The sequence below is a fragment of the Heterocephalus glaber genome, unplaced genomic scaffold (assembly GCF_053883595.1).
Source record: "Heterocephalus glaber isolate CG9 unplaced genomic scaffold, H.glaber_assembly_v1.0 deba00001744, whole genome shotgun sequence".
Classification (NCBI taxonomy): Eukaryota; Metazoa; Chordata; class Mammalia; order Rodentia; family Bathyergidae; genus Heterocephalus; species Heterocephalus glaber.
In genome coordinates this window covers 1019503-1039925 of record NW_028258450.1, presented here as the reverse complement: position 1 = coordinate 1039925, position 20423 = coordinate 1019503, and the positions used below count along the sequence as shown (strand labels likewise).

General features: G+C 51.8%; 1 protein-coding gene across 4 annotated transcripts; it reads left to right on the top strand.

The window, feature by feature from the left end:
* Positions 1-4342: 4342 nt before the first annotated feature.
* Positions 4343-19333, top strand: Rps19 (ribosomal protein S19). 4 transcript variants are annotated; one of them, XM_087200798.1, is made up of 7 exons: positions 4547-4749; positions 5184-5254; positions 5347-5447; positions 17588-17884; positions 18077-18195; positions 18710-18778; positions 18919-19333. In XM_087200798.1, exons 2-7 carry the CDS (start codon positions 5184-5186, stop codon positions 19030-19032), a joined length of 771 nt encoding a protein of 256 aa, XP_087056924.1. In that variant the 5' UTR covers positions 4547-4749; the 3' UTR covers positions 19033-19333. The 4 variants fall into 4 exon arrangements, with proteins under 4 accessions (XP_004873126.1, XP_087056924.1, XP_021106640.1 ...); XM_004873069.4 differs by lacking the exons at positions 17588-17884; positions 18077-18195; positions 18710-18778; positions 18919-19333 and adding exons at positions 10080-10263; positions 10701-10755; positions 11637-11701 and having other exon boundaries at positions 4343-4749; XM_021250981.2 differs by lacking the exons at positions 17588-17884; positions 18077-18195; positions 18710-18778; positions 18919-19333 and adding exons at positions 10080-10263; positions 10701-10755; positions 11637-11701 and having other exon boundaries at positions 4747-5005.
* Positions 19334-20423: the final 1090 nt, after the last annotated feature.

Sequence of the window (20423 nt, the reverse complement as noted above, 5' to 3'; positions counted from 1 at the left end):
GATACAAAGACCTGGAAAGCATTGTCCATCCCCACCTTAAGAAGGGGCAGACAGCTCAAGGAATGTACTTGATCACAAATTATTTTTCCTGATGTTATCTACCCTCAAGATAATGATTTTAGCTTCCAATTACATCTTTTTCTTTATTTGGAGCCCTAAGGAGGGCTGCTTCTATTCCCTAACAAATTACAGAGTAACAAACCTGCATAATTCTCAGGAGGTATTGTAAGATATCAAAAGACTAAAGTCCATTTCACACCTTCCTTCACTCCTTGAGTTATAACTTAGATGTATGATTGCCCCTTAATAGACCTGCCTAAGTCTTGCTGTGCCATGCTCTCCCATGACAGATGACCAAGCCCATAGAACCATAGAGCACAGAAGCATCGCAGCATGCAGTGTAGCTAAGACTCTGCTACTTAGGGATGACAAGTGCACACAACTAGGAGGGGTATAAGAGAAAGTATAATTTGGGGATAAAGGGTGGCATGAGGAAGGGGAGGAAAGAGAAAATGATGGAATGATGGAGGGAGCAGAGAACAGGCCTTTTTGGTTCTCTGGAGCCCATCTCCCATTCAGTGTCAGATGTTGCAAGGCTTTTCACATCATAAGCTTGGCCAATTCATGTTTCAAATTGTTAGAACCTCCCCGTCGGTGCCTGGGGGATTGGTGTGGACTGCCCAAAGAGGTCAGCCTTAAGAACATGGGTAGAGCTGGGCATAGTAGCACATGCTTATAATCCCAGCACTCAGGAGGCTGAGGCAGGAGGATCACCACAAGTTCAGGGCCACCCTGAACTTCATAGTGAGACCCTGTGTCCAAAAATAAATAACAAGGGCAGATATAAGAACTGCTCATGCTACCACATTGCTACTTCCTTTCAGTACAGCACTCTTCACCTGCAGCTGTAAGGAGCCAATAGGCTCCTGGCCTCTGACCAGCCCCCAAGGACTTCAGCCAGTGGACAATGACCACTGTTTCCTATGCCACCCCTCTTCCCACTTCCCATTGCAGAATCGCCAAAGGTATTGCCTTCATACTGCCCTGGAAGCCTTCTAAGCTTTTTTATGTACTCTTTTGACACTCTGCAGAAATAACTGCTGAGGGCCCGGGGATTTAGCTCAGCGGCACCACATCTGCCTTGCAAGTGCAAGGTCCTGACTTCAATCCCCATAGTACCCCCCCAAAAAAAGAAATAACTGATGAAGTTTCAGATAGGAAGCACCGTCCCTGCTCCTCTCTCTCCTCACAAGACTCCCCACAACCACCAGGCTTAATTTCAGGAGCACATTTCACATTGTGCCCTTTGAGAATCCATATTCCCTTCACTTCAGCCCTATGTGAATTTGGTCCATTGCTGAGCACACTTCTAGTACAAAGTACAAAACCATGTCATACCCCCCAGCCCCAGGCTACACTCAAGCCCTCATTCCTGGTTTATGTAGTCTCACTGTACAGACTTAGACACTTGTGTAGCTAGCTTTGTAGCCCCTGGCACATGTTCACATAAGCACAGTCCTATAATTCAGACCCTGCATAAACCATGAGATCCTAAACTCTTCCCAAAAGTGAGAGTCATCCTTTTAGCCAGGTGTGTGGCTCACTCTGGGAGGCTGAGGGAGGAGGAGCACAGTTTCAAGCCCAGCCCAGGTGATTTACCAAGGCTTTGTCTCAAAATTTTTAAAAACTAACTAAATAAGGGGCTGGCAATGTAGCTCAGTGTGGCCCCGAGTTTAGTCCTCAGTACCAGAAAAAAATCAATTCTTTTATTCTTTTTTTTTTTGGTAGCGGGGATTGAACTTGGGTCCTTGTGCTTACACAACAGGCAGCAAAACCACTGAGCTAAATCCCCGGCCCTATTTTTTTATTCTTTTTGGTACCAGGGATCAAACTGGGATCCTTGCACTTGCGCAGCAGGCAGTGAAACCATTGAGCTAAATCCCCACCCCAATTCTTTTATTCTGACTCAATGTCTCTATTAAGCCCCACTAAGTTGCTAAGTTGCCCAGGCCGGGCTCAAACTTATCCTCTCAGAGTGCTGGGATGACAGGTATGCACCACCATGTCCAGTGCATTCTTTTAATATAGTTTATTATTTAGATCAGTTTCAGGTTCATAGCAAAATTGAGCAGAAGGTAATGTTCCCATATACCACCCTACACACACACACACACACACACACACACACACACACACACACTCCTCCTCTAGCAGCACTCCACACCAAAGTGTACTTTGTTACAATCAATCTACAATTGGGCCGGGGTTATAGCTCAGTGGTTCTGCCACCTGCCTCGAAAGCACAAGGTCCTGAGTCTGATTTTAGGTACCAAAAAAACAAAACAAACAAATAAAAACAGTATGAGCGGGCACCACTCACCAAACCTGTAGTCCCAGCTACAGGGAGGCTGAAGCAGGAGGGTCACTTGAGCCCAGGAGGTCTGGACTGTGGTGCCCTATGCTTCTCAGGTGGTCACACGAAGTTTGTAGTCAGAATGGTGACCTCCATGGAGCAAGGACCACCAGGTTTCCCAAGGGCAGGTGAACCAGCCCACTTGGCAATTGGAGCAGGTAAAACCTCCCATGCTGCTCAGTAAAAAACATGTGAAACACTGTTCAGCTGTATTCTACTAAAACCCTGACTTGAATGCATGATTTTCTTATACTAGAAGCATTGTTGTTGTAGTTGCTGTTGTTCTGTTTGTTTGTTGTAGTGCTGGGACTGACCCTAGGGAGGGACTCACTCATGCTAACAAAGCAAGTGTCCCACCACTGGGCTACACCCCTAAACCCAAGGTTTAAATTTTTAATAGTTATGAAATATATTGGTTTATAAAGTTATAGAACATATTGACTCATAAATAGGACATTTTGAACACACAGTATCTCAGTGTGGAAAAAGCTTGGGTTTTTTGAGACAGGGTGTCACTATTTAGCACAGGCTGACCTTGAACTTGAGGTCTTCCTGCCTCAGTCTCCTGAGTGCTGGGATTACTAGCATGTGGCACAACATCTGGCTTCAATGTGGAAATTTTTATATTGTTTGCTCTGATGTTTTAAACTTTTTTTGGGGGGGTACCAGGGATTGAACTCAGGTCCTTGTGCTTGTGCAGCAGGTGGCAAAACCACTGAGCTAAATCCCCAGCCCTAAACTCTTAGTCTTTTCAACACAAAAAATAAATACATTTAAGTATTTCTTTTTTGTAGCAACTTAATTTTATAGAACGACAAAGGGTGTCCTTCGTATTCATTGCTGTGGGCCTTGTAAAAATTAAATGAGATGATGCATGTAATAGTATAGAACCAGTAACATAATAAATAGCCAACTAATGTTTACCTGCCCCTGGCACATAGTAGGTGTTACAAACAGCACACAAGAGATCACCTGGACACAGGGTTTATGTGAGAAAAAGGCTGGACTTATTTGTCTAAATGCTGACAGGCTGAGATCATGAAAGATTTCAGCAGCTGGCCAGAGGAGAAGTTAAGTTGTTATAGAGTCTGGGGATGGGGTTACAAAACTAAGAAATCTGGGTGTAATGCCTGGGGTCAAAGTTCCAAGGACTGTCAGTTCAGGTGTACAGGTAATACCGGACTTTTTTGCACTGGGGAGACTGTATGTCTTGTCCTAAATTTTTTTTATGGCCGTCTGTTCTGTTTACTGAGGGCAGCGTGGCCCGTTAGTGTTGTTTGTGCAGGGCAGTATATTTGCTGAGAGGATCTCACTCAGGTCAGCCATGACAGTAGGCACACAAAATATTTGTCTCTAGAATATGTGAAGGACTGCATACAAGAGCATCACTTAAAATAGGAAAATAACTGGAATCTCGGTGTGGTTTTATTTGGGTTGGGTTTTGTTGTTGTTTGTTTTGTTTTTTGGTGGGGTTTTTTTGGTTGGTTGGTTTTTTGAGACAATGTCTCGCAATGTAGTTCAGGCTGGCCTGGACTCATTATTATAGCCCAGGCTGGCCTCAAACTCGCTGGATCCTCCTGCCTCAGCCTCCCGAGAGCGGGGATTACAGTTTCGAGACTGAAGCCCTCGGTTGTAAATACAGTTTGTGAAGCTAACAAAGCTAAAAGGCCAAAGTAGGGCTAAATGCGGAACAGACAGCAGTACCGGGAGGTAAAGAGCAACTGACCCTACAAAGTCCCGCCTCTGCCTTTGTCCCTACCCTTAGCTCCTTCCCGCCTCATTCCACTCCGGTCCCCTCAGACGAGCTGAAGCAATTTCTGCCCTAAGAAGGGTGGGGCTTCCGCCTCCTCCTGCTCTCGCGATTACTGGCGGTGGACGAGGGAAAGGCGGTGGCCATATTTCTTCCTTGCCCTGCCCCTAGGTTCCCTATCACAATTCCGTCCTCACCACTCCTACTTCCGGCTATCCGGGAAACGGGTGGGCCGCTGTGGCCAGGTCTTTCTTGCCCAACTTGTCCATACTTCCGCCCTCATAGTGTCCTCGGCTCTTCCTGCCAGCCGTGCACGACGCAACAGAAGCCAGGTTTCTTCCAGCTCCAGAACGGAACTCTCCCTGCTATCTCGCCCCACCCCAAAAAAAGACAGGGCGGGAAAGGAAACACAGGCGTCGCCACCCTCACACCGCGCCCTCCACATTCTCCCTGAGAAAGGCGGAGGCGCCTGCGCTAGCCTTGCTCTCGCGAGAGCTCGGAACTCCCGCGAGACTGACGCCCGATTTGTGCGCCCGGGAAACCCCGTCGTTCCCTTTCCCCTGGCTGGCAGCGCGGAGGCCGCACGGTAAGTGGGAGCTCCGGTTTGGGTTGGGCTCAGGGCATCAGGGCCGGACCTCTCAGCTCGGGAACGCGTGTTTCAGGGTCCGGGGGCGCCCGGCGTGGTGCCGCCCCGCCCCCTGGACCGGCGACCACGTGCGAGCGGCAGGCCTGGACATGCCCAATCTGCGCGGTCCAGGAACCAAGAGGGTTTGCTGGGCAGCGGGAGGCGCCCAGAATCCCGCGAGTGAGGGGAAGCATCTCGAGAGGTCTCCTGGCGCGGGGTGGGTCTGGGTCTTCATAGACCATGGGCGCCAGTGAGCCACGCGGGACCGGGAGGTGGGGGTGAAGCGCGCCGGGGGTAGTTAACGAGGAAGCTGCGGGCGCGATTGGTCTCAGGCCGAGTCCTTGTCAGTCGTCTTCATTAGGCCAAATGTTCATGTGCATGACCTTCTCTTGTAGATGCCTGGAGTTACTGTAAAAGACGTAAACCAGCAGGAGTTCGTCAGAGCTCTGGCAGCCTTCCTCAAAAAGTGAGTATTGAGGTTGAGGCTCAAAGTGAACGGAGGCTGGAGAGGAGTTTGTGGAGATTGCTAAATTGCTTTTCTCATTATCTTGGTCCCAGGTCCGGGAAGCTGAAAGTCCCCGAATGGGTGGACACAGTGAAACTGGCCAAGCATAAAGAGCTTGCTCCCTATGATGAGAACTGGTTCTACACGCGAGCTGGTGAGGAACTTTGGGCCATTGGCTGGGGTTAGGGAATGAGCTTGGCCCAAGCATGGATCCCTGTCTTGCCCTCCTCCCATGGCTGTGATATAGGAAGAGACCTTACTGTCACGATATGCTGGATGCACTGTGTGTTCATTGTGCCATTGAGTTTCAGGGAAAGTCTAGAGACAAATGAGCGTTCGTTTGTATTTTAATAAGGTGGTTACTTTAGAGAGGCAACATCTGTTATATCCATGTAGTCAGACTCTTGAGTTCGGCGTCGTTTCTACCGTTTAACTGACTTCAGGAAAGTTGTTTAACCCTTCTTTTGTTCATTCCTACAGTGAAGCTAACAATTGAACCAAAACTGGCTTATTGTGGGGAAATATTTAGAAACATGTCTGTTACATAGTAATTCAAGAAAAGTCAGCTGTGTCTTTATTTTTGTTGTTCAGATCACAGTGCTAGCCCTTTCCTTGTGTCTAGTAAGGTATTTCTAACTAGATCGTTGGAATCTAGGCAGATCACTCCCTGCTCTGAATCTTGACAAGATTCCCAAGTGCCCAAAAGAAAACTTGCAAATTTTTGTGGTTGCCCTGTGGCCTTGTAGCAGCCCCCTTCTGTTTTAATATTCTGGTTGTAATTTAAATAATTTGCTGACTGTGCAGTGCTAGTTTTTGTTTATCTGACCTTTCAAGGTTCCGTAAGCTGTCACCCTTGTATAGACTTGGGGGGATGGGATCAGTGCCAGGGTGGTTGCCTCTGTATAGGCCTTCAGTAAAGTGCCTTAACTTCCAGTCTTCAGTCTTATGCCTTTATGAAGTGGGAACTCTATCCTAGCCAAGTCTCAGTAGATAGGAAGTAAGGAAGCAGATTGCTTGAATTACCACAGTGACCCCAAGATGTCTTGGGCTTGGGCCTTATACAGGTTGGCATGCATTTGTACATCAAATGTTAGTGGACCCCTTTGTTTCAGGCTCTGGACTGGGCACAGGAGCACAACATAGACTCAGCACAGCCTCTGACCTGGGGACTAGAAGTTGAGCTCTGAGGTAGGTAGAGTAGGTGGCATATCCACACACCCACCATTATTTTTAGAAAATAGGAAAGGAAGCTGACTTTCCTGGGGACCCAAGGCCTGAGTGAGACACAGCACTCCACAAACCTGGGAATCAAGGTTGCTTGGTCCTGTGTGTTGTTTGGCAGTGGTCAGTTGGCAGGTCATGCATGGCTCCTTTGGATTTAGGATTAGAAGGAAGTAGTCCAATAGTTTTTCCCATTGGGCAATGTTGAGTGCACATTCTGTGTAATGTGCAAAAAACTCAAGTATGATTGGTTTTGTCTGTTTCACGGTTGGTGTCAGGGAGATGAAGTAACTTGTCCAGGGTCAGACACCCAGTGATGCTCATCGAGATCCTGGGTAATAAATCTAGGTGAGCCTGCTGGTCATGCTACAGTTGGCGTGACCCCCTTCTAACCCACTACATCCTTCCCAGCCGTCTCCCCATGGGAATGCACTTTTTTCCTGCTACTGGTCTCATCACCTAAAGCCCCTGATGGTCTGTGTTGGACCTCACTTTACCAGCCACGCCGTGGCCTAAGGACAATTAGGTTCTAGGCCCAAGGCTCATGTTTTTGTTGGGATGCTGCCACTCCAGGTTGTTGGCATCACTACAGCAACAGGTACAGAGTAGTTGTGACAGATTGGATATTTACTGTGTGGCCCTATAGAGGAGGTGCTTGCCAGTATCCTAGAATCCAGTGTCCTATCGGGTTCTGTCATCAGCCTATACCAGTGGTGGCGAACCTATAGGATGCGTGCAGCAGTGGACTGTTTGTATCATTGAAAGCTCTAAAAAGTTCCCCATCACTGGCCTGTACTCAAGTTATAGGAGTGGTCTGTAACAGGAAACTGAGGTACAGAAAGGTGAAATGGTTTGCTGCAAGTGGCCATGGAGGTATTATTGAAGGTAGATTCTGTCCAGAACTAGGCATGTGGCTGTTTGATTTTTTTCTCTGGATGGTGGGTGGTGGGCTGCCTGTTTTGCCCCCTCAAGGGTTTGAGGCTCCAGTGGGCCAGTGGAATAAGTGTTGATCCTGGAGCCTGAGAGCTGGAGAAGGCAGGGCCCTCTGCGGGTGACCTGGACATGAGGCAGGGCTGTGGGATGGGATAAGTCCAAGGGTGAGGTAGAGAAACGAAGGACCCACTTCGGGAGAGTGGAGACCCCTAGAGGACGGCTCAGTGTTGCTCAAGGGAGAACTTTGGTGAAGGGATGAGGCGTTACCCTGTTTGGGCCTCTTGTTTCTCAGGAGCTGCTTAGGAGTAAAAGAAGTGTCTGGTGTGGTGTCAGTTGGGGGCTTCTGGTTGCTTGTAAGGGGAGCTTGGTCCATGTAACCTCTGCAGGGCGGGCAACCCACTTGTGCTGTGGTACATCGGCCTGTGCTTGGCACACACTCTTGAGGTGCCAAGTTGCCATGACCCAAGAAACCTTGGTCTCCTTGCTCAAGCACAGGGACTCATGGACAGTTTCCTGAGGGGAATGGGCTGTCACTCCCAAAGACAGAAAAGGAGCAGGGGCCTGTGGGACAGCTGAGAAGCTGTGGCAGGACCTGGCTCATCGGCCCTCTTCAATTATAGCTAAGATGGCCTAGATTTGTGTTCTTAGAACAAGTCTTGAGGGGGTGGGAAAGAGGTCAGTTGTACAGAATTCTGTTTATTTCAGTTTTTACAGCTTCTAGTTTTTAAAATATAAATGCCCTTCTTGTGGGTCAAAAATGACCTGCCTGAACTCAGGTATCAGGGCAGGACCTCGTGATGTGACAGAAGCTGATCTCCATACTGGATGGTTTTTATACAGCACTTGAGAAAAATGTAAGCCCCCATTGAAGACTCCTGTAGGCTTCATTGGATCTTGTTTTTTGGTTTTTTGGGGGGGGGGGTTGGTACCGGGGATCGAACTCGGGTCTTTGCGCTCGTGCAGCAGGCAGCAAAACCACTGAGCTAAATTCCCAGCCCATTGTATCTTGCTCTACCAGTCACTGTGCTAGAGTTTAAGTGAACAGTCACTTCTAGTACTAATGTACATACCACCTGGAGGCCAAAGAGACCATCACTGCTGACCAGGAGCAGTATTGGGACTTGAGTCCTCATCTGCTGTCTGTCTGCCTGGCAACTCTGGGCCCTGTTCTGGTGAGCCAGGGCCACCCACTTTGTCCTGGTGAGCAGTCTTTGCTGGGCATCTGTGGGCCGTGCCTTACAGCAGCTATCCATACTGCCCAGCTGCACCCAGAGCCTGAGCATAGTCCAGTGAAGGTACAGGATGGACGGACCGACCAACCACGACTATGGGCCATTTGGACTGGTCTTCAGGGTGGAGTTTTCCAGTGGTGACACTCCTGGCAGAAAGACTGGAGAAGAGGCCTTCCACCTCGTCTAGTCAGTTATACACACACAACACTGTTCCACATCTGCCTCTCAATCCAGAGTTACTGAAGAAATGAACCTCTGATGGCCCCGGCTGACCTTCTGAACCAAAAGAAGACGTCGCCTGGGCAAACCAGGGTCACTGGCTGATTGCTCAACCCCAGGGATAAAGCAGAATCCCTGCCCTTATGTTCCACAGTCAGACAGCTGTGCAGTGGCTGAAGTCTGGGAACTTCCTGGGCTTCAATTCTTTAAGGCTTCAGTGACACAACAGGCAGTCCCTCTGGGGTGGGTGACATGGGGCCATTGAGTACCTTCTGTAGCCTCAGTTTCCCTTTCTCTGAAGGAGACCAGTACTTGACAAATACATTGAGTCTTCATTTAGCCAGGTCTGGGGCTCACTCCTGGGCCTTGGGTCAGGTTGAGTGGCCAGGCTCCCACTCAGTGGCACTTCTCAACTGGCTTTTACTGGACCTTGCTGTGCAGGCACGGAAGCTCTCCCAAGGGAGACTGGGCAGAAGTTGTCCAAGACCATGGAGGGAGTGATGCACAGCCCGGGTCAGGAGCATTCACTACATAGTGTCTGCCCTGACCATTTTCCTGAGCTCTACCCTGCTGATGTGGCCGGGGAGCTACACTCAGGAGTAGATCCTTTCTCTGCTTCCGAATCTCCGGCACATAGAGATGGTTATCAGTTTTCTTTGGATATTTGAGATGGGGTCTCACTATGTAACCCAGACTGGGCTCAAAACTTAGTGATCCTCCTGGGAGCCAGGGTTACAGGTATGCACCACCACACCCGGTTCTGTCATAGTTTTTCTTAAACGTTTGCTAGGCTCCATCTCACTGCAACACTTACGCAGTAAAACCTAAGGATCTTGGCCCTGGGCAGGGGGAGTCCTTCCCATAGTGCTGGACCACTTAGCCATGGAGGAACTGGGCTGAAGGATAAGAAAGTTGTCAGTACTAGGTCCTGGTGTTTTCCATTTCCTTTCCTATAAAACGGTGAGAATTGGGGCCAGGGATTTAGCTCAGTGGTTTCTGCGCCTGCTGCGCAAGCGCAAGGATCTGACTTTGATCCCCGGTACCTAAAAAAAAAAAAAAGTGGTGAGAATTAACTGCTTCATAGCAAATTGTATATATGACCTTGAACAAGGCTCTTGGGTGTTGGGAGGAGACTTCTCCCTGAGAAGGGTCCTCAGACTCCCTCTCATCCCTACCTCCAGCTTCCACAGCACGGCACCTGTACCTCCGGGGTGGCGCTGGGGTTGGCTCCATGACCAAGATCTACGGTGGACGTCAAAGAAACGGCGTCATGCCCAGCCACTTCAGCCGAGGCTCCAAGAGTGTGGCACGCAGAGTCCTCCAGGCCCTGGAGGGGCTGAAAATGGTGGAAAAGGACCAAGATGGGTAAGCAGTGAGGAGGTCAAGAGTCAGGTCATGCCCACAGGTGGCCTATAGTGGAGTTGCCAGGTGCCGCTCCCATGCATGGAGGTGGGTGCCAAATGCCCAGCCCCTGCCCCTCGGGCCTCAGGCAGGGGATTGAGCAGAAACGCAAACAGTCAGGGTCTCACCCCGACCTCTCTAGCTGACTTCCTCAGGCTCTGGGAAGGTAATTTAGCGACTGTCTGCTTTCATTAGCCTGCTCGTTAACTTTTCCCAATTGATTTTTTCGGGGCTTTTGATCTAATGCTTGCACAAACGACACCCCGTCAGTTCCCAGGAGGGCTCCTGCTCCTGCCCCCAGCTCATTAGAATGTAGCAGGCTGGGGCTGGTGTTCATGTGGTCCCACAGCCTTCTTGCAACACATTCTCACCAGGGACTGCATAACTCTTCCCTTCTGCAGGGGCCGCAAGCTGACACCTCAGGGACAGAGAGATCTGGACAGAATCGCCGGACAGGTGAGGCAAGCGTGCAGGCCTGAGCTGGGTCCCTTGATCACTGTAGGCATTTCCAGAGCCCCTTGTCACACAGATCTTACTTACTTCCTCCCCGGGAGGACTTCCCAGGGGCAAAGAAAAGGACTTTCTGGCTTTCTGCTGGAGTTGCTTGGAAATTTGTGTGCTGGTGTAGAGGGAGCCCCTGCCCCAGCGTGCTATGGGTCTCTGCCAGGTGCATATCTACCCCCACACTTGGTTCCCTCCTCCCTGGTCAGCCCTAGGGTTCTGACTGCAGTATTCTTGCTGGGCCCAGGTGGGACAGCATGGGAGAAGCTGAGATGGGAGCAGCACTCTGACTCCAGTCCCCCATCTAGACCCTGGCTGTCCTTCACTCGAGCAGGCTCACTTCAGCTCTGCAGTCTCCCTACATACCACTCCCACCGACCTCATGAATGGTGGCGAGGAGTCCACAGGCCCTAGTGCAGCAGAGCCTCCTAGGGATGTTTAGTCACTTTTGTCAAAAAAAGAACAAAGGGCCTGGCATGGAAGCGCTTGCCTATAATCAGCATTCTGGGAGGCTAAGGCGGGAGGATTGTTGCAAGTTAGAGGAAAAAAGAATGGAGTGTTTCTGGCAATAATTGGGTGACCTGGAAAAAGGAACTCTCCACAGAGCAGAGCCTGGCACAGTTGTCAGTGCTGGAGGTTCCCTTCCCCTCAGGACAGTGGGTAGAAGTTGGAGTCTCATTTCCTGAAGCCCAGCTTACAAGTCTAACCTGGGGGAATGGCCGTGGTTGTAAAGGTTAGATGAGATGAGTACATTTGGCATCTGGGGATGGTGGATAGCTAATTAAACACAGCGCCCCAGCAGAAACTCTGCTGATGTTATTTCTCCTTTCCCACAGGTGGCAGCTGCCAATAAGAAGCATTAGAACAAAGATGCTGGGTTAATAAATAGCCTCATTCGTAACCTGGTCTGGGTCTCTTTTAATCGGCTGTTCTTTGGAGATAGGAAGATGGCACTTCCTTCCCATCTTTAAGAGGGACTAGAGGCCCCTCTGTCTCCTCCACACACACCTCCCCAAATCCTACAAGGGAAGGAAGTACTGAAGTTCATACTGGAACGGGCTGCCACTTAAGGCTACTAAGGTTGGGCTTGACCCTGAAGTGCAGCTTCTGCTCGGTGGCTGCCTGCCGTGGAGTCCTTAATGACCAGTTCCCCATTCAGGCAGAAGATCCAAATGGCACCCAGTGGGCATGTGCCTGACACTCAGAAATACACTCCTTACCAATGTAATCCCACCTCTGAGCTGGGAAAACTTAAGGTGCTGAGCCTGAAGTGGCTCAGTCAAGGCCCCGAGGCCACCCAGTTCAAGCTATTCCTCAGGTATGTACCATTTCCTCCCAGTGCAAAGCCTGGGCTTGAGTTCACCTTCCAGCTCTGGGCTAAGGAAGTAGTTCAGTGGTAGATCCTGGCTTTGGTAGCCAGCACTATACAAAATAATGTCCTACCTGCCACCTTGTGTACCTTTTTCTCTCTCGGCCTTAGCTGTGCCACTGCAAGATTCAGCAAGATGCTGTGCAGAGCTTTGGAGACAGCACTTGGCTTCCCCCATATTGAAGAACAAGGTGTTAGAAGCGTAAACTATCAGCTGATGGGGAGTGAATCCACCACCCTTAATGGCTGTGTGAAGACACTAGAATCTCCTGCGGTGCCAGGTGCTTTAGAAATACATGCCCAGCGCCCTGGTGAAGTAGGTGCCAAACAGCACCTGGGTGTTGGAGATAAAAGACCTGGAAAGAGGCAGAGCCATCATTTAAACCTGAGCAGCTCAGCCTGCTACAGTGCTGTCCCTCAGGTGAGAGGAGGCCCAAAGGATTCTGCTTGGCCCAGCCCTGGGCCAGTCACACCCCTGTTCCAGGGCTGGTTTTTTGTTTTGCTTTGAGAAAGTTTCACCACGTAGTCGAGGCTGGCCTTGAGCTCACCACCTACCTCTGGATGATGGTCCTTGCCTCAGCCTTCCTGAGTACTGGGATGACAAGTGTGTGTCACCACATCCAGCTCTCCATTTCCTCTGCCCTTTGAGAATGAGAGCATTTCCCAAAGCTGATGAGAGCAAAATGCTAAGGTCTGTTTCATACAGGGTGGGCCACCGGGGGTCCTAGGTAAGGAACAAAGTACCCAACTGCCTGCGCCCTGGAGTGGGCCTGCAATCATGCAGCTGCACCCTCCAGCCACTGGGGGACAGTCGAGGGCCTCAAAAAGTTTAGCAGCTGGAGGATCCTGGATTCCTAGGGGTTCCAGCTGGGGGTCCATACTTCCTAGGTCCTGAAGGGAACTGAGGCACAGAGCAGGGGGCCAACCAAACACCTGGGTGTCTGGAAGAAGGGGGTGAGCCTGGAGGGCCAAAGAAGGAGAACTAACTACCGCTGTCCTAGGAATTGTGTTGATGCGCTTTGTAACACTAGTATGGCCTCTCAGGGGCTTGGATACACACCCATGTTACAGCAGAAGAAACAAACACAGCCGCTCAGTTGGCAGAGCTGAGATACAGACCTAGGAATCTCAAACTTGCGTATGTGTGTGCACAAGCATGCAGTGTTGAGGACTGAACCCAGGGTCTACATCCCCAGCCCATTTTTATTTTGAGGTAGGGTCTCACTAAATTTCTGGTTAGACCTTCCTGTCTCAGCCTGAGAGTCCTGGGATTACAGGCATAGGCCACCATACCAAGCTTGAATCCCTATGCCAGGCATGGCAGACCTTTTAGAGTTCTCAGTGACACAGCCCACTGTGGCTCACATGCCATAGGTTCACCACCATTGGCCTGTGCTCTTCCATGTGGGTGACAGTCACACTATTTTTAAATTATTAAGTATTTCAGGTATGCAAAAAAATATAACAGTGTAACAGAAACCAGTTTAAGAAGTAATTAGCCAAGTGTGTGGCAAACATCTGTAATCCTAGCACTGGGAGGCTGAGGCAGGAGGATTACAAGTAATGTAGCTCAGTGCAAAAACCCTGGGTTCAAGCCCCAGTACCGGGGGTGGGGGTGGGGGGAGACACAGGTTGAACTTGGTGGCACATGCCTGTAATCCCACCAGTGACAGAGTCTGAGGCAAGAAGTTCACAAGCTCAAGTCCTGCCTGGGCAAGTTAAAAAAGTCTCAAAATCCACCACCTGCCTCACAAGCGCAAGGTCCCGAGTTCAATCCCCAGTACCCTAAAAAAAAGTCTCAAAAAATAAAAAGTGCTGGAGATGTATCTCAGTGCTAGAGCGCCCGTGGGTTCAATCCCTAATACTGCAAAACTAGATAACCAAAACTGGCAACGCCATCTGTATGCCCTTCCTCAGTCCCAGCCCTCCTCACTTCCTCAAAACATAACCCCCTCAGGAACTGGGCACTTGTAACCCATGTGGGTCTACATCTCTTCCACAAGTGTGTAGTGAAGCAACACACAGTGTTTTGTCTTTTTTGTTTGTTTTGTTTTGTTTTTTGAGACAGGGTCTTGATATGTAGCCCAGGCTGGTCTTGAACTCACACCAATCCTCCTGCCTCAGCCTCCTGAGTGTTGGGATTACAGGCATGTGCCACCATGCCCTGCTTTCTTCCCTTTTAAAGAAACAAGTCTGGGCCAGGGATTTAGCTCAGTGGTTTCACCGCCGGCTGCACAAACATATCCCCGGTAGCAAAAAAAAAAAAGAAGTCAACTGCACCACGCTACACTTTTTTTGTTGGTCTCGTGTTGTTTCATATTAACACTCCCTCTACTCTATGGTATTCTGTTGCCTGACTGTCCTACAATTGTTACATCTGTCTCCAATAAGTGGATTTTTGGTTTGTTGCTCAATTTTTCGTACCAAAAATCTCCCCTGCATTGAATTTTTTCCCTGCACATCTCCAAATGTGTGTGAAGATCCCCTAACTGCTCAACATCTCTACTCTCCCCACTCCAACCTAATTTCCCTGGCCAGGAATAACTGGCTAAAAGGAACCTGGGAATCACAAAAGTGACTTCAAGTAGTGTCACACACCTGTGATCCCAGCACTCTGTGAGGCTGAGGCAGGAAATTCACACATTCAAGCCCAGCCTGGGCAACTTTGGGACTTAGTGAGAACTTGTCTCAAAATTAAAATAATAAAATTTGCCAGGGATTTAGCTCAGTGGTTCTGGTGCGTGCCTTGCAAGCACAAGGTCCTGAGTTCGATCCCCGGTACAAAAATATATATATAAATTTTTTAAAAAATAATTAAAATAATAAAATTTTAAAAGGCCAGGGATATAGTTCAATGTGAAAGCCCTCAGTTCAATCCCTAGTATTGCAAAACAAACAAAAAGGGGGTGACTTTGAATCCTTGCTCCACTCTGCTCCCCCACTCCCAGAATGTAAGGCACTGGGCAAGTGACAACCTGGCCTCCCTGGGCCTCGGTTTCCTCCTCTGTAATATAGAGGATGGTCTACCTGGCCCGTGTGACCAACATAAAAGAACTCCAGGGCCGGGGACTTAGCTCAGTGGTTCTGCTGCCTGCCTTGCAAGTGCAGGACCTGAGTTCGATCCCCAGTACCAAAAAAAAAGGACTCCAGTAAAGAGTTGATCATGGGGAGGCTCACAAGTTTGAGGCCAGCCTGGGCAACTTAGGGAGACTGTCTCAAAATCAAAAAATTAACAATAAATGGCTGAGAGTGTAGCTCAATGATAGAGGACTTGCCTAGCGTACCTGAGGTCCTGGGTTCGATTGCCCAGCACCACCAAAAACATACATACGTACGTACATACATAAATACATAAATAAATAAATGGTTGGGGGAGGGAAGTGACTCCCTTGTCATATGGGTAGTGGGCAGAGGGTCCGCCTGCACTGTTTACTCCTCCTGAACATGGATGGTGACTGAGCACCTACCACAGACCGGGCCCTGTATCCTGTGCCTTGGGTGCACAAATCTCTAAGTCCCACCCCACCCCCCAAGAAGCTAAGAACAGAGGCTCAGAGGGGACAAGTTTCGCCTAAGGTCCAGAGGGGCACAACCCAAGCTCAGAACCAACCACACAGACCTGCCTGTGCCAGGCACCCATGACTCTGGCTATCCCAGCCTTCTTTCCCAAGGCTTGGGGATGGGGGGTGGGGCTTGAATCAGCCCCGCCCCCCACCTGAAGTAGCTGTGCCTCTGGGGAATTGTGGCTGCCACAGGTGCAGGAGCAGTTCCTCTGACTGGCCTGAAGCATACTGCCAGGGGCTGCCCACAGGGCCCGGCAGTGAGGGCCACTGGAGCCCATCTCCGGCAGGGCTGGGCAGGAAGCAGGGTGAGGTGAGGTTTGGGTGGAATCTGCCTGCTGCAACCCAGATTAATCCACCTACTGGAAGAAGATGCCTGGGGGCACAGGAGTGTTCCGAGCTCTGCCGGCCACCATCCTCCTCTTCTTGTTGTCTGCAGCCTGCTGGGGTATGTGGCCAAAGGGCAGGTGCTGGGGCCTGGGGAGGCTGGAGGGAAGGCGTAGGCGGGGGAAGGGTTCTGTCAGGGACAGGAGTTGGAAGAAGGAAGAGCTGGGGAAGGCTGACGTGGAAAGCAAGCGCATCAGTCAATTGGGGGATTTGGGGATTGACTGACCCATATGTCCCAAGCTTTACCAAGATAAAGCCGGGGGAGGCTCGGCAGTTAGCAGGGTGCCCACAGCACCATGGAGGGAGGCAGGCTTGGCAGTGCCACCCCCCACCCAACCCTTGTCCACACAAGTCAAAATAAGGAACTAAGGTGGTTCTTGACTGAACACCGGGGCTGGGGACAGGAAGGGGCCTTGGGGGTGGCACTGAGCATCAGAGGAGAGAAAAAGCTGTGCCTGTCTCCACCTTCAATCTCAGTGGCACCCTGTGTAACCTCCTCAGTACAAGGGAGTAGGGTGTGCCTCGTTCACTCCTTCCTCCTCTCTTCCTTTCCCCACCCAAGGCCAGCTGACAGGGACTGTGACCACACTGAAGTTCAGAGGGGAAGGTCACCATCACTGTCCCAAGTGACACTAGGAACAGAGTGGGTGCTCATGTCTGTCTGAGTCTTAAACCTGTGATCATGAGGTTACTCAGCCTCTTAACCCATCCCTTCCTCCTCCTCCCTCCAGAAGACCGAGCCGGCCCTGTGGACCGGCCTGGGGAGGCTGAGAGCTGAGGCTTCCCAGAGGAGAAGGCACCAGACAACCCTTTCTCCCTCAGAAACACCCCTGTCTCCACCCAGCTGTGGCCCCTCCCTTATCCTGGGGCCCAGCCGAAGGACTGAACCCACCTCTGAGCCCCAGGCTGCCACCGGAAGTTACAGAGACTGAGGGTTGCCCTAGGCTCATACAGAGGAGGAGAGAAGCACCCCAGGCTCGCAGGCCAATGTGGGCTTCCCTCCCAGGCAGGAACAGGCCAATGGAGCTGGGAGTTTGTGCCCTAGGGCCGCTCCCCTCCCTAGGCCTCAGCCACCTTGCTGTACAAGGGACCCTAGTTCTCAGGGCTTTGTGATGGTTACACAAGGTAAAGTCCCCTGTGCAGGGCTGACCTGAGGCTCGGGGACCCCAGTGGCCTTCAGGAGGGCGGCTGCCTGCGCTGACTCTCGAGGAGCTGTCTGGAAGCTCTCAGAGGAGCTCTTCAGTGCCAGAAAATCGACATCCAAAAGCCAGAGTACACAGCACAAAGTTGACATGCAGAAGAGACTGGGGCTCCAGGCGGACCCATCATATTCTCCTCCTTCCCGCACCCACACACCCAAGGAGTGATGTCACTCCCCCCACCACTCCCTGGAGCACTCCAGCTGCAGGAGCCAGGGCTGGGGACAGTGGTGCTCTCTCCAGTCTCTGACCCACTGGCTGCTTCTCAACAGGACCTGGGTGCCAGGCCACCCTGTGGGTGCACAGTGGCCTAACATCAGTGACAGTGAGCCTTGGGGAGGACGCCCACTTCCAGTGCCCGAACAATGGCACCAACCCCAACATCACGTGGTGGCACATCCTCCAGGGCAACTGTACTTGGACCCCAGTGTTACTGAGTCACACTGGTGACCAAAACGGCTCCTGGATCATCCCAAAGGTGAACAAGAGCCACAGGGGCATATACCGCTGCCGAGTGGAAGCTGGCGGGGCATGGAAGCACTCCTGTGGCACCTACCTTCGAGTGCGTGGTGAGTGGCTCAGAACCTGGCCTCAGGTCCCCTGTGCCAGCTGGGGGCTGGGACAGGCTTTCCTCTTTTGTTGAGCGCCTTCCTCCTGTGCTTGGAATGGGCCACTAGTGCAGGAGGGGGCCTGCATGGGTGGGGTGGGCATCCCGGGAGGGCAGGAGGCGCAGGGTTCTGAGCAGCACCCGCTCTTCGCAGAGCCACCTCCCAGACCCTTCCTGGATATGGAGGAGGGCACCAAGAATCGCATCATCACAGCCGAGGGGATCATCCTGCTCTTCTGTGCCGTGGTGCCTGGGACTCTGCTGCTGTTCAGGGTGAGCCCCAAGGACCTGGAGTCAGTGGGCAAGGCCTGGGCTGCGGTTCCCCCCCACACTGGGAACTGGAATGTGTCCACCTCTCGGGAACTGTGGGAGCCAAGTGAGCCAACCCAATGAAAGGGTTTTAAGTGGCGCTGGCCTGCGGGGGTGGGGGGGCTGTCCTCATTGATTCCTCTTCCCCAGTATCCCCCCTGTCCCCCTGTTTACACCAGCAGCGCTCTCTCCAGAGTGGCAGCAGAGAGCAAGGAAGAAGGGGGCTGGTTGTCCTCCCACAGTCACCTGCTCTGGCCTCTCCTTAGGCCACAGGGAACTATTATTATTTACTATCATTGTTGTCATTCATGGAGAATAATAAGTGCAGATGGCCAAAATGACACCAGCTCTGGACCCAGAGAGACCTGCCACATACTGGATATGTGGCATGTCCCTTACCCCTCTGGAAAAGCACCTCCTAGAGGCATCCAGGAGAGTTTGAAAAGCTGTTTTGCTTCCCCCTGCTCACCCCTCACAGAAGCGCTGGCAGAATGAGAAGTTTGGAATGGACCCCAGGGATGACTGTGAAGATGAAAACCTTTATGAGGTGAGTGGAGGCTTGGGGATGGGCAGCACAGGGGCAGGGGCTCTGTGCAGGCTGCACAGGGTCCCCCTTGGGATTGGTGGTGGGAAGGGCAGGGAGCCTAGGCTTTGGGGTACTGATGTCTGCTGCCCTGTGTCCCCCAGGGCCTGAACCTCGATGACTGCTCCATGTACGAAGACATCTCCCGGGGCCTCCAGGGCACCTACCAGGACGTGGGCAGCCTCCACATTGGAGATGTCCAGCTGGAGAAGCCCTGACCACCCCCCACACACACCTCGGGCTGCGCCTGCCTGCTGTGCACCCACCTCCAGGCTCTCCTCACTGACCAGGAACTCTCCCTCTCCTCCTCCCTGGGAGCTTCCTTCCCCCTGGAGTGTCCCAATCCCCACCTAAAGCAGTCCTCCCCCTGTTGTCTTTCCCAGGCTCCCTCCCCAGTGGGTAATGAGCCCTTAATCGCTGCCTCTAGGGGAGCTGATTGCAGCAGCCTCCTTCGTGTGTCACCCCCTCCCCCCAGATCTGTCATGGCCACTTAGTGATAATAAATCCTTCCCGACTGCAGACCCTGGCAGGACTCATGGATCTCCTGAGGACCAGGCTCCGTCCTTCCCTGGGACCCAGGAGTCCCAGCCTAAGCCGTCTCTTCCTTCCAACCCCAGATTCTGGGCCCAAGCCATCCCCTACCCACCCACCAGCTGGGATGGAGTAGCCAGTCTTAGTCCCCCCCCCACAAAAATATCCAGGAAGTCCCTTGGGGAAGTCCCCACCCCAGTTGAAGGGCTCCCCTCCAGGGCTCCACTTACACCGTGTCCCTAAGCAAAGGGAGAAAATGGGGGCGGGGAGGGGGTGCTGTGGCTACCCAAAAAAGGGTTTTTTTGTTTCGTTTTTTCGGTACCGGGGATCGAACTCGGGACCTTATGCTTGAGACGCAGGCAGCGGAGCCACTGAGCTAAATCCCCGGCCCAAAAGGGGTTTGTTTGAGATCGAGTTTTGCTATATAGTTCAGGCTGGCCTTGAATTCACTATGTAGCCCAGCCTTCCCTTGAACTCGCAGAGATCCTCTTGCCTCAGCCTCCTAAATGCTGGGATTACAGGCGTGCACCACCAGAAATTTTATGTGTATTAAGCCGTGGAAACAGGACTGTCTTGAGGGCTGGTACTGAATTCCCCGACCCGACCGGTAGATTTGCAGAGGTGGATTTGGAGCCTGTGGCTCTAATTTGGGGACGGTGCAGAGACAGAGAGACAGGCACTGTGACAAGAGTCACTGGCACAGGGAGGAGGCGGCAGCGACACTGAGAGACAGCGAAGGAGAGAAAGTAGGTGAACGGAGAGAGGGTCGGGAGACGGAATTGGAGAGACCAAGCTATGGAGACTGAGGCGCAGAGAGACCGCGAAGGAAAGAAGCTGGACGGGCTGACCCTGGAGACCGAGGGAAAGCAAGTGGCAGTTGGGGTAGGGGACAGAGGGGCTCTAAGGGAGCCAGGGACGCAGGAGGAAGAGCAGAGAGCAGCAGAGGCCAAGGAGGGGAAGATCCCACCCGTGGAAGGGCGTGGGGCACAGGGACCCGGAGCGAAGCCCACGCTGAGGGACGCAGACGGAGGAGTAGCGCGGGCGCGCAGCGAAGGAGCGAGGGAGGCTGTGGCGGCCG

Bases quoted from the DNA above. Each gene is read 5' to 3' on its own strand.
- Rps19 (XM_087200798.1), top strand. From the start codon at position 5,184: ATGCCTGGAGTTACTGTAAAAGACGTAAACCAGCAGGAGTTCGTCAGA. The intron at 5,255-5,346 runs GTGAGTATTGAG...TCTTGGTCCCAG, and splicing joins CTGGCAGCCTTCCTCAAAAA to GTCCGGGAAGCTGAAAGTCC. The intron at 17,885-18,076 runs GTGAGTGGCTCA...CGCTCTTCGCAG, and splicing joins CACCTACCTTCGAGTGCGTG to AGCCACCTCCCAGACCCTTC.